Source organism: Gavialis gangeticus, unplaced genomic scaffold (genome assembly GCF_001723915.1).
Source record: "Gavialis gangeticus isolate Ggan-Ray unplaced genomic scaffold, GavGan_comp1, whole genome shotgun sequence".
Taxonomy (NCBI): Eukaryota; Metazoa; Chordata; order Crocodylia; family Gavialidae; genus Gavialis; species Gavialis gangeticus.
Genome location: NW_017729032.1, coordinates 70,308,768 through 70,320,243, shown reverse-complemented (window position 1 = coordinate 70,320,243; position 11,476 = coordinate 70,308,768). Strand labels below are relative to the sequence as shown.

Genomic DNA, 11,476 nt, shown 5'->3' with positions numbered 1-11,476 from the left:
GGGAAACCCTGGTTTTGAACCTGTGGCTCTCTTACTGTGGGACCAGCACCCATGCCCCTAGGCCAGGAAGGGCCCTGCTCCAGAAGGGAGCAGTAAAGGGGGCCCTGAGCCTCCAGGCACTTGAAGGAAAAGCTAGAGCCTAGGAGTCAAACCCTGTGTGGTGGGTTTGGATGGGGAGGCCTAGCTAGAATAAAAAGGGGTCAGGCTGTTTAAGGCGAGACCCCAGCATACCCAATCGAATAGGCAGTCTCCTACTCACATAAAATGTTCCATCAAGACGTGGCAGGTGAGATTAGAGCAGGACAGAAGGATTCCAAGAGGGCTCCAAGGGCGCCCCACATAAGGTGTGGATGGCCACGAAGACGGCGCTGGGGAGGGAGACCTGTTATATACCCTTAAAAGGATCTTGCAGTACCCTGGTAAAGAATCACTGCTCTAGAGGCATTAAGCAGCATTTTGGAAGTGAATAGATGATTGCAAAAGATATTTTGGGTGTAAAAATGAAATGAATTAGCTACAGACCAGTTAACTGGCTATGTGCCACTCAATAGCAAGGAAGCCATATTCAAATGCATATTTGCCATCTGTTAGACTGAAGCTTCAGTTGTGGAAGCTTCAGTCTAACAGAATACAGACTTATTTTTTTTCTTGAGCGTTACACATGTGTTCATTCACATGCACACATACCCAGGTGTCAGTTTCCTTTGCTACCATTTCAGATCTCTAACCGTTTGATGTCTTCATAAATCCTCTCGATACCAAGACAGTGCATATATGTGAACTAGGAAAAGAAGCAAAGTAGGTCTTTCAAACCCCCCCACACCCTGCAAAACCCAGTTTCAGTTAAATTGCTCGTACAGAAGCCTACATACACATACACACACGTGTACACACACACACACACCTCCCTTCTTCCATGACCACTTAAGTCTTGAAAGATTATTCTACAAAAAGTGACACCAGCATGGTATAAGATGATACTTTACAGTGAAATCCAGTTCATATAGACAAGGGACCCATGACATAGAAATACAGGGTTAGAATTTGAGTTCAACTGTGTCTTTCTCCATAGATCCTCAAGGCGTTTTCCCTAGTAGCCAGGCACAACCCCAATGGAGGGTATGTGGCAATGTCTCCACCAATGTTAGTCCTTTCCCAAGCCTGAGGAAAAAGGATTAGTCTTGGACAAAAGGGTCTGCAGAATGAGCTGAGGAAGGCCTGGGGAAAGCAGCTAGAATTCTTCTTAAGGATTGTGCTACATCAGAGGCCCTCCTTACCACATCTATTGCAAGTCAGGTTTCTGTACATTGATTTGTGCCTTGGGAAGATAAATATATGGGACAATTCAGACACACAGCCATCATGACAATAGAAGCAATGACAGTGTATTGCAGGGGTTGTTTATCTCAGTGAGAACAGACAGGGGGCAGGTAGGTAACCATCTTTATTGAACTAACAAAAAACTCTGAAGGCTTCCAAAGCAAAACAGCAGGCAGAAATAGGAGATAAACATCATGCAGAATAACGCTACCTACTAGCAGGAACATATAACATAATACTCGGTGCATAACAGAAAATCTGCAGAATGCTGTCAGCATAAAAAGATAAGAGATGCTGAGTACGTGGAAGCACCTGCAAGAATGGGTAACTTCTTCCTCTGATCAGCAGCTAAGGTCATGTACAGTCCTGTTAGATTTACTGCTGCTTCTGGGGTTAGTATAGCAACTAAACAGACCCAAAAAGGGCTGGGCTTCCAGGATATAAGCCCAGGGCCTGATCTGGGCAGGCAGTCTAGTCAGTGTCCCTGCGCTAAGGGGATGTGGGGATGCTTTGACTAAAGTTCATCAAACGGGCTTTGGTTGGGGCACCCCTGCTGCCATTTTTCAGCATGGAGATGCTGATGTACATGATGCTAGAGTCTGTTGGAGTGTGGTAATTGCCGCGCTCCATCAGACTCGTTTAACTGAATCTGCTTCAATGCGCTGTAATTACACTGCATCAGAGCAGCCTCACTGCACATGTATAGGTGCCCAAAGCGCTTAATTATTTCGTTGTGCAGAATTATTTTCTATTTTGTGGATGAGCACAAGCAGTATACATGAAGAATCTTTGATTATTTTGCTCTGTCATAATCATGTAATTCTTATATAGTGACTACTCTGAACTTTTATGGTAATAAATTGTACATTAAGCTTTTATCTGTATGTAGCAGGGAGCTTGGGGCTCCTTTTGCTTTAAGGGAAGACAAGCTGCAGGTGAGGAAGACAATCAAATGAGCCACATGACCCAAAAAGGGCTGGGCTTGCAGGATATAAGCCCAGGGCCTGAGCTGGGCAGACAGTCTAGCCCAAGGAGAGCCACATGCATGATTAGAGGACAAGAGAGCAGGCCTAATGAGGAGAGGCTAAGAGCCATGAACTCTTCAGCCTGGTGAAGTGAAGGCTCAGGAGTGACTTGGTGGCAGCCTATAAGTATATAAAGAGTTTGTATGAGGACCTGGGAGAAAGTCTGTTCACCAAAGCACCCCAAGGGAAGACAAGTTACAAATTCCTGAAAGACCATTTTAGGCTGGACATAAGGAAAAAACTTTTTACTGTCTGAGTCTCCAGAGCCTGGAATAGACTCCCCCCAGAAGTGGTGCAAGCACCTACTTTGGATACTTTTAAGAAACACTTATATGCTTATCTTACTGGGATCATTTGACCCCAGCTGACTTGCTGCCCCTTGGGCAGGGGGCTGGACCCGCTGATCTTCCGAGGTCCCTTCCAGGCCGAAAGTCTATGAAATCTATGTTTAAGCCACAACAAGAAGGCCTAGTTAATTATTTCCTAAATAATTCATGCAGACAACTGAGTGCCCAGACCACTTAAAAAAAGAAGTTGGGGAGGAGACTTGTTACTTGTAGAATAATAGGTCTTAGTTTTGAAGACATACTCCAATAAGAGACCAAGAAACACTCGCAACAGGATGTCAGCCTGGGGGGATGTGGAGGAATTCTGCACAATCTTCTTCATGGCAGATGCTTAATCCCTGCATAGAGATGCTGAGATATTACAGTCAAGTCACTGAGGATACATCAGGTAGTGCCAACTAAGTCCAGCTACCTACTATTATGAACAGTTGGAGTGATTCTCTGAGGCAGAATAATGAGCTATTACAAAGAGAGTAACTCAAGCAAGGGAATCAGTGTAAGAACATCCTTGCCCAGGGAAAAAACTCTGGTTGAAGGATGTGATGTTATGCAAGTCCCATGACAGAACAGTGATGGAAAGTATCAAAGGCACTTCAATGCATTGGGAAAATTACTAAGAAAATCTTCACCAATTCATACATCACAACTTTAAATATAGCAGATTGTGTATCTGTACATCATCTGCCATGTATTGTAAGTATCAATTATACATTAGACAGATTTATCTAATTCACCTGAGTTCTGGAAAACATGTAGCTTTTTACTGAAATAATGATAGTATGAAGTTAATGCCATTAGAATGGAGGGAGAAAGCAAAGACAAGCTTACAATATTTTATAAGCAAGTTACAACAAAGAGGGTGCATCTACACATGTGCCCCGCTGTGCAGTTGGTACTGCTATAGCGAATACTAAATGACTGTGCATTACCCGCTTATTGCTACTGAGCAGTAGTGGCAACATCACGGTTAGTGCCCACCAACGTTACGTCACCATAGCTTGTCATTACAGTGATGTCGCATTTCATGTAAACACGCCCACTGAGGGGTAAAATACCCAAAGTCAATATATCAAAGCACAGCAGATTCCCCATAAATTAGATTACACTAAAATTATTAGTCAAAGTTTTATTTATACTTTTTACCTGTTTAAAAATCCTTGAAAAGTAAAAGTGATATTTCCAATATATGCACACAGTACTGTGTGTGTACTGTGTGTACTATATCTGCTCCCTGAATCTCAGCTGCAAAGCACCAAGTAAAAATTAACAGAAACCTCCCAAGATGCAAAATGTCAGATTCTTGGTTAACTATATAGTGGAATACAGCGATGGATTATTCCTGCAGCTCTCAGAGCCACAGATCTGCTAACATTTCTTCCTTTGTAAGATCCCCATGACCAGTATAATTACATCCTGCAAAAGACAAAACAAATTATGAAAAAAATAATGACACATTTTGCTGTCATTAAAAATTAAATATGGCTTTCAAAATCAACTGCTTCAAATATGCATGAATATGACAATGAGAAATCGGTCACTGCAGATTGCTCGCTGAAGTGGGTGTGAAGATGAAGTCAGGGTGAAGTCAGAATTATAAAAGAAAACATTCCAGCAAAGCCAATTAGCCAAGGTCAGATAGAAGCAGCATACATTTCTGCAACCCCTATAATAAAAGAAAACAGAATTTAAAAAGCAATGTAAGTAGCAAAACAAAAATCAGTTCTAAAGTTGCAGAATTAAGTCTAAAAATAAAAAAAATAATAAAGCCCTTCTTTTACACTGACAGGTTTTAATTATGTAAAACATTAATGAAAGGATTTCATTTTCTATCTTATTGTAAATTTGTTTCACAAAATGTTCTAATTACCTGCAGACATATTAATAGCTCTTTGAATGATATATTAGCATAGCAGTCTAAGATGTGCTCTCATAGCAATAATAAAATGAGACTTCCAAAAAGTATACCAGCACATAACTATGATACAGTATGTATATAAATACAGTACAAATGTTGTTCACTGTGTGGGTAAAAGCTGTGAGTTCCAACTATGAGCTGCACACCATCTAGAAAACCTCAATATATTGTATTCTGAAAAGTAACTGTATGAAATTGCTGCTCACTATCCCCAGTCCCCCACAGCACTGCTGACTGTCTCCAGTCATTCTCAGCTATGCTGGTATAAAGGTCACCATTTGGAATAAAGATTTATTTTTACTAAATTAGGACTCTAGTGCCAATATGGCAATAGGGCCCAGTTTTATTCTGGCTTATGTTGATAGAATGAGAAGGGTAGTTGGGATAATACATGAATGAAAGAGACCCCAGCCTGATTTTCAAGTTTGAGATTATGTTTGCAGGATTGGAATTATATAGAAGTGTCATCACTGCACCATCTATTGATTGTCTTTTGATCTACCCCACATATACTCAACTTACAAGTAAAAAGTGGACATTTTAGACTCAGTTTTAATTGGACATATTTTAATTAAGGATAATAGGAAGGAAGTAACATAACAAGTGAGAGTCTGCATGATGGGTGTCAGGAGAGAAGGGAGGGGATATTAAAAAAATTCTGCAGAATTTAATACAAAATGGGATTTCTTTACTCCCTGTCTATACAGTCCAACACTTGAAGAGAATTTCTGATCCCATTCCCAAAGTCAATATTAAACTGGCATCAATGCTGGATATCAGGTACCTCAAAACTCCAATTTTAGAAATCCTTAGGTCCTAGAGTTTTTCACAATTTAAGTGGGGGTTGTAAATCAGGTGAGAGTAAATCTAGAGAAATACATGTCCTTAAAAAATACAACATAATTTTCATGTTACAGCCTTCAAACAGCATCACAATGTTTTACAGAGAGAGAAGTATAGTAGAGACTAAAAAAAGACTGTGAAGTGGAAGAGTTTACAGACTCGACTGCAGTAACATATACAGGCTGGGGAAAAGAATACCAGTAAGAAATGGATAATAAAGTGAAATGCAGAAGTCAGGTTTATGAAATGGTCACTTCAAAAACAGTAGCTTGATTCCCCAGTCAATTACACTTGTTTTAGACCAATGAACTCTACTGATGCCAGTGGTCTCTCTCCATATTTGTAAAGATTTAAGTAGATGGAAAAATATAAACCAAAACTGTTTAAACTTTCCTATTCTTCCTTTTTTTCCCCCTTCAAGGTAGTCAGTTAATACAGGTTTTCAAAAATAAATTCTGGGCAAAGTCCAGGATAGTGTGACCACCAGAAACCAGGTTTCCCAAAAGAGGGCTCTTTTGGGTTTTGAAACAATAGTATAGTCACAGAGATAAGATTTTGTAGAGTAAATGTGATGCATTAATCTGAACTAGTATTTTCAAGGGCTTAATTTGAGATATATATTCCAGAGTCAGTAATGTCACTCAATACACTTCCATGGTGTCGTGCAAATCAGATTTGGCCTTCAGGTATGCCTGTGCAAATCCACTGAAGGGAATGATACCAGATGGTGATAAATGGTTTCAGAATTTGTAAATGTATTATATAAACCACAGTTGTGTTATGTAACTGGGTATGCTAAGATGGAATAAATGTTACATGCTTAACCCATAATCACCTCTTGTTGTGACATTTTTCATTAAAAAGTCCAAACTCCAATAATTTAGCATTCTCTTAATCAGTTTCATTAACTCTGACTTCACCATGAGACTGTTTTTAAAGATTACTAAAGTAATTTATTATTCTTACCTTTTTCAAACAATTAATTTTTTACTCGAAATATCTGGACTCCTAAAAAAAGAAGATATGCATATCTGGATTAGTTCAACATGAACACATATACAGCAAAGTATTTATGTAAAAGCTGTGTTAACCAGCATGAGTGGGGAACACGGCGTGCCTGTAATACCAAAATCCCAGGTACCTGAGGCAGGGGTTTTTGCTGGATGCAGAGCAGGGGGTGGGGAGGGGGATGGGGATTGGCGGCAGCGGGATGTGGAGCAGCAGCAGGAGCACAGGATGTTGGGTGGTGGTGGCAGCTGCTGCATGCAAGCTCTGCATCCGCCGCCCCTTCCCCCCCCCCCCCCAAATGCCCACCCGGTTAACACAGGTTAAATTCCAGTTAATAGACATGCTGGTTAAACACAAGTTTTACTGTTTTAAACTGATTAATAATATTAGTTGAGGGAATTTTCAAAAACACAAATGGGAGTTGGGTATCCATTGCTATTTTCTGCCTTGGAAAGGCTCCCTCAATGATATCCAAAGCCATTAGCAAACTTTTCTGCAACATAAAGGGGTTCATATTAAAGCTACAGCAAAAATAGTAGTAGTAGATTTGGGGTGCTGTTGTAGCCATGGTGGTCCAGGAAGTTATACAAGAAGCAAAGACTTTTTTTATGTTATCTTTTATTGGATTAACTGCATAGCTAGGAGAGCTGTTGGACACACTTTCAGACACCAAATGCCCTTCTTTAGGTCCTCCTATAAAAATGTTAGGCAAATTTTACTTCAGTGCAAAGAGGCAGGATGCATCAACTTAAAAATAAGTATTTTTACATGGCTGTAGACATCTTATTCAATGAAACTAGTAAATACAGGCATTGGTAAAATGCTTTAAACCAGAGTCGGCCAAGGATCTGGCCCACAAAGAGTTTGGATGTACCCTGGAAAGGTCTGGCTCATACCAGGGTGGCACAGAGTTGCCACCTGTCCCCACCACAGATCCCTCCTGAGAGGGAATAGAATTTAAGGTGTTTTAACACTTTTGATTAAATAAATTGTACCTTATCCGATGCATGAGACAAACCCACAAAAAAAACTATGTTCTTATCATTTGAACTCAGGGGCTGTGTCCACACAAGCAGGAATGTCTTTGGTGCCGCAAAGCCTTTTGAGGTGCCACAAAATGTATGCAGCACATGTTAATCTGTTCGCTGTACTGCATATTTGCAGCACGGTGGCAAAATTAGATTCTGGGAAATCCCGGTATCTAAAAACTCACCAAAAATAGCAGGGCAGCGCATGTGGCTGCAGTGTGTGCCACCTGAAACCAGAACCTGGCTTGCCAGAGCCATGCTCCAGTTCCCAACCAGGCTCTGTGTGCCCAGCTTGCTGATGCTGCAGCCCCAGGAGGCACCCAGGAATCCAGGTAAGTCTGCTGGGGTAATTTTTCAGATGCCTGCGCAGTCTCCTAACTCCTAACCTAACCAATCATAATTTTTCTTTGCTATGCAACAGTAAACTTTATGGCATATTGCATCTCTTGAAAAATCAGTAGTAAAATAGCACAGTCTCATCATTGAATAAATGTCTAGAGGAATTATTCCAATGCAACAGGCTACAAAACTATGTTGAAATGATCAATTTGGTTCTTTTAGGAACAGTTTCATTTCTATCACATTCTTGTTCTATATATGGCAAGAAAACAGAATGTAGTTTCCTGTCTCAATGCACCTGTGCATTCATTGTATAAGCTATTTCCCTCTTCTAAATATCTATATTAGAATTATGCATCACCCAAAACAGTAGAGTCAGCATTCAAAAGAACATTCCTTACTCTTATGCATGACACAGAATGTAATGGAGACATGAAGCCAGAGAATATAATGTGTCACATTGCTTTCTAGGTCCCAAGTTTATTATAGCTCAGGGGGTTTCAACAAGACAACTAATATTTCATTAGGGAAGACTCTACACACAAATTTCAGCAGTTTGCCATGTTCTCCATTAATGAAACAGAGGAAAGGCTCTTTGATGGTTCTGAATTTCCACACAAAAATAAGAGCTCTAAAGAGTTGCTGTGCATTTGTACTAGGCCTCAAGAGTGCCTCAGTTGTTCAAGTACAGACATATTTCATCCGGAAGTGCACATACAAGTATGCAAAATATCCATGGATGTTCTTTCATAAAGACAGAAGTAATTATTAAACTGAAGTTGAATACACCCTTTTGATCAGCTATTTGTGCTATTACAGTTGAGAGAAGCTCCATCTATTGTAAAGCACAATTTACCCGTGGGTTTTTATACCCTATGAAGTTTTTAATAATACCAAGGTGACATCTTTCCATTTGTCCAAAATAATTAATTAACAGCAATGTGCTGCCAGTGTTTTGATAAGGGGCTCCAATAAGGTTTCCCCATCAGCCCATGGTAGACCATGTTCCAAAGGTACAGTAGCTTGCAGAGACAAAAGGGGAATGTATTGGTTCTCCCAAACCACAACACCCATATAGCATAACCAACAGATACAAAAAACCCCACACCCAAAACCAAACCAAAATAACCACCCAACTCCCCTGCTGTCCTCCTCAAAAGGAATACTGACACTTCATGAACACACTTATAATAAACTCCATTTTTAGAAATAGTTATACTTTATATTTAAAAAACACACCAAGGATATGGGTAGTATACCAGTGTTCAATTTAGGTAACTTGAGGAGAAAAGAATGGTATACATCAAGGATTCAAGCACGTAACATCCAACACACACAGTGGTGTTTCCTCTTTTAAACAGTTCATAAAGTCCTTGTCTCAGGACTCTGGTTCAGAGCTCCCACTGCATGCTAACAAGTTTCTAACTTAGATGGGCAGGTACCAGGCAGCCAAAGAGAGAGAGAACCACTCCTAACAGCTGGCCTTAGACAGTTTCTAATCTTTTACCTATTGCTCAGCTTCCTCCTGCTCTTTAAAGATTCTAGCCAAGTGGGAATGTGAATTTCCCCGGGGACAAATAGCAGTGGTATGTAGTTGTGCCGCCCCTGCACGTACACTCTGGTGCACGGCAAGCTGCCCCAGGTGGAGTTGGGAGCCTGGGGCCAGCACCTGGGCTTGCTCCAGCAGCCTTATCTGAAGTCCTGGGTGCCTTCTGGGGCTGCAGCAGCAGTGATCCAGGTGCATGGAGCTTAGCTAGCAGCCAGAGCATGGCTCTGGGTGGCCAGACTCCAGTTTTGGGTGGTACAAGGTGCAGTGTGTGCCGCCCCACTTTTTTTTGCCTGATTTTTTTTAGATACTGGGATTTCCCAGTATTTAAATTTTGGCTCCACCCTGCAAATATGCAGAACGGAGAACCTTTCCATGTGCTCCGCGTGCATTTTGCCATGCCTCAAAAGCCTCGAAATGTGCCATAAAGCATACATTTTCGCTCATCTGGACATGCCCCTAGGGGGCATATGTGAAAAAGAAATCCTAGCATAAGAATAGTGGGGCAGAAAAAAGCAGGGCGGTGCACATGGCTGCGGCATGCGCAGCCTGAAACCAGAGCCTGGCCAACCAGACTCACGCTCTGGCTGCCTACCAGGTTCTGTGCGCTTGGATTATCACCACTGCAGATGCTGGCCCCAGCCTCTCCTACCCCACCCCAGGCAATTTGCTGCACACCACAGTGTGCATGCAGGGGCATTCCTGGAGACAAGTAGCAATGGCATAACTATCTACCACTGCTGTTTGTCCCCAGGGAAATGCATGTTCCTGCTCATCTAGACATGCCCCTAGGTTGCATCCAAGAAGTTTTATTAGTTGATATCTTGTAAAAGGGTTAAAAACTTGCATGGGAGTATCCTCAGCCACCTTTAGTTCTTTTTGCTAAAATGCCTAGATTTAGGGTATCAACTGAGTCCATCTAAGGATAAAATATTTGCACATTAGAAACATTTGAGCCCTTGACATCTGTCATTTCTGGCAGCAAGAAGATAGCAATACCCAAAGAGGGGATGAACTCCCTCAGGCAATAATGGTTGATAGAATATCAAGAGAGAGACATGAGAGCCCAGCAAGTCACTGAAGATTTTCTCTCTATACTTATTTTAAGCCAAACTTGAGTTTGACAGAGTTGTCAGCCTTGTTTTCCTGGACCTGTTTCATTGCTTTTTTGCCTCCCCACATCTCAACACCTTGAAACACATGCTGTTTTTTCAAACTGGACTGTTCAGACAGTAAGCCTTGACTGTAACTGTACTAATTACTAACAATGTACAGGTTAGAAACTCCCCCTCTAGAGAAATTTCTAGCAGGGCCTGAACCCTCCTCAAGGACTTCATCTGAAGCTCTGCCCTACAAAGATTTAAGCATGTGAGCTGTGAGTAGCAATCCCATCAGCTTTAATGGAACTTTACAGGTGTGCAAGTGTGAGCATATGCTTATGCCTTTGGGTTTTAATGTTGCAGAAGTTATTCTCCCTTGTCCTAGTGACTGTTGCAAGTCATCTTTTTTACTCTTGCTATTGAACTGTCTTACAAAGTTGGCAGTTCTAATTCCTTCCCATGAGGTATCATTTTATATATCCATTTTTCTTGATATTTGTCTATGCAGCTTTTTCTTCCACCTATAGGTTACTTTTATAAAGTCCTTGTGCAAATTTAAACTTTAATAACTTTGGATATACCCACGATAGTAGCAAACTGTAAGTGGTGACTGAAAGCATAATTTATTAAAGTTTTTTAGCATAGTGTAAGCTATGCATAGAGTAAGGATCACAAATATAGTTCATGAAATCACTCAGAAGCAACTGGAAAATGTTTTCTACAGCTTGGAAAATCCAATTGAATGATGTATCACAAAAGATGGTGGTTATGTTGAAATCTAGAAATTTCAGCTGTATTGTGTTAAAACTTAATGAATTGTGCTTTCAATCACTATTTACAACTTCTATCATGTGTACATCCAAAGTTATTAAAGTTTAAAGTTGCAAAAGGACTTTATAAACACCCGGTACATTGGAACAAAAACAATCCTTTTTTTCTTAGAATGCAATTTTTACCCTGGGGTTTTACTTAAATATGTTTGTTACTATTTCTTTATATTGTAGC

The 11,476-nt window shown here is 40.7% G+C and overlaps 1 protein-coding gene across 1 annotated transcript in view; it reads right to left on the bottom strand.

Annotated features, from left to right (window-relative positions):
- Positions 1 to 3,431: 3,431 nt before the first annotated feature.
- The window catches only part of EPSTI1 (epithelial stromal interaction 1), a 131,713-nt gene continuing 123,668 nt past the window's right edge, over positions 3,432 to 11,476 (bottom strand). Inside the window, exons 11-12 of the mRNA XM_019525289.1 lie at positions 6,417 to 6,458; positions 3,432 to 4,355 (exon numbers count right to left, since the gene is read on the bottom strand). Of these exons, the coding sequence (XP_019380834.1) occupies positions 6,438 to 6,458 (21 nt within the window). The 3' untranslated portion in view covers positions 3,432 to 4,355; positions 6,417 to 6,437. The remainder of the gene's footprint in view (positions 4,356 to 6,416; positions 6,459 to 11,476) is intronic.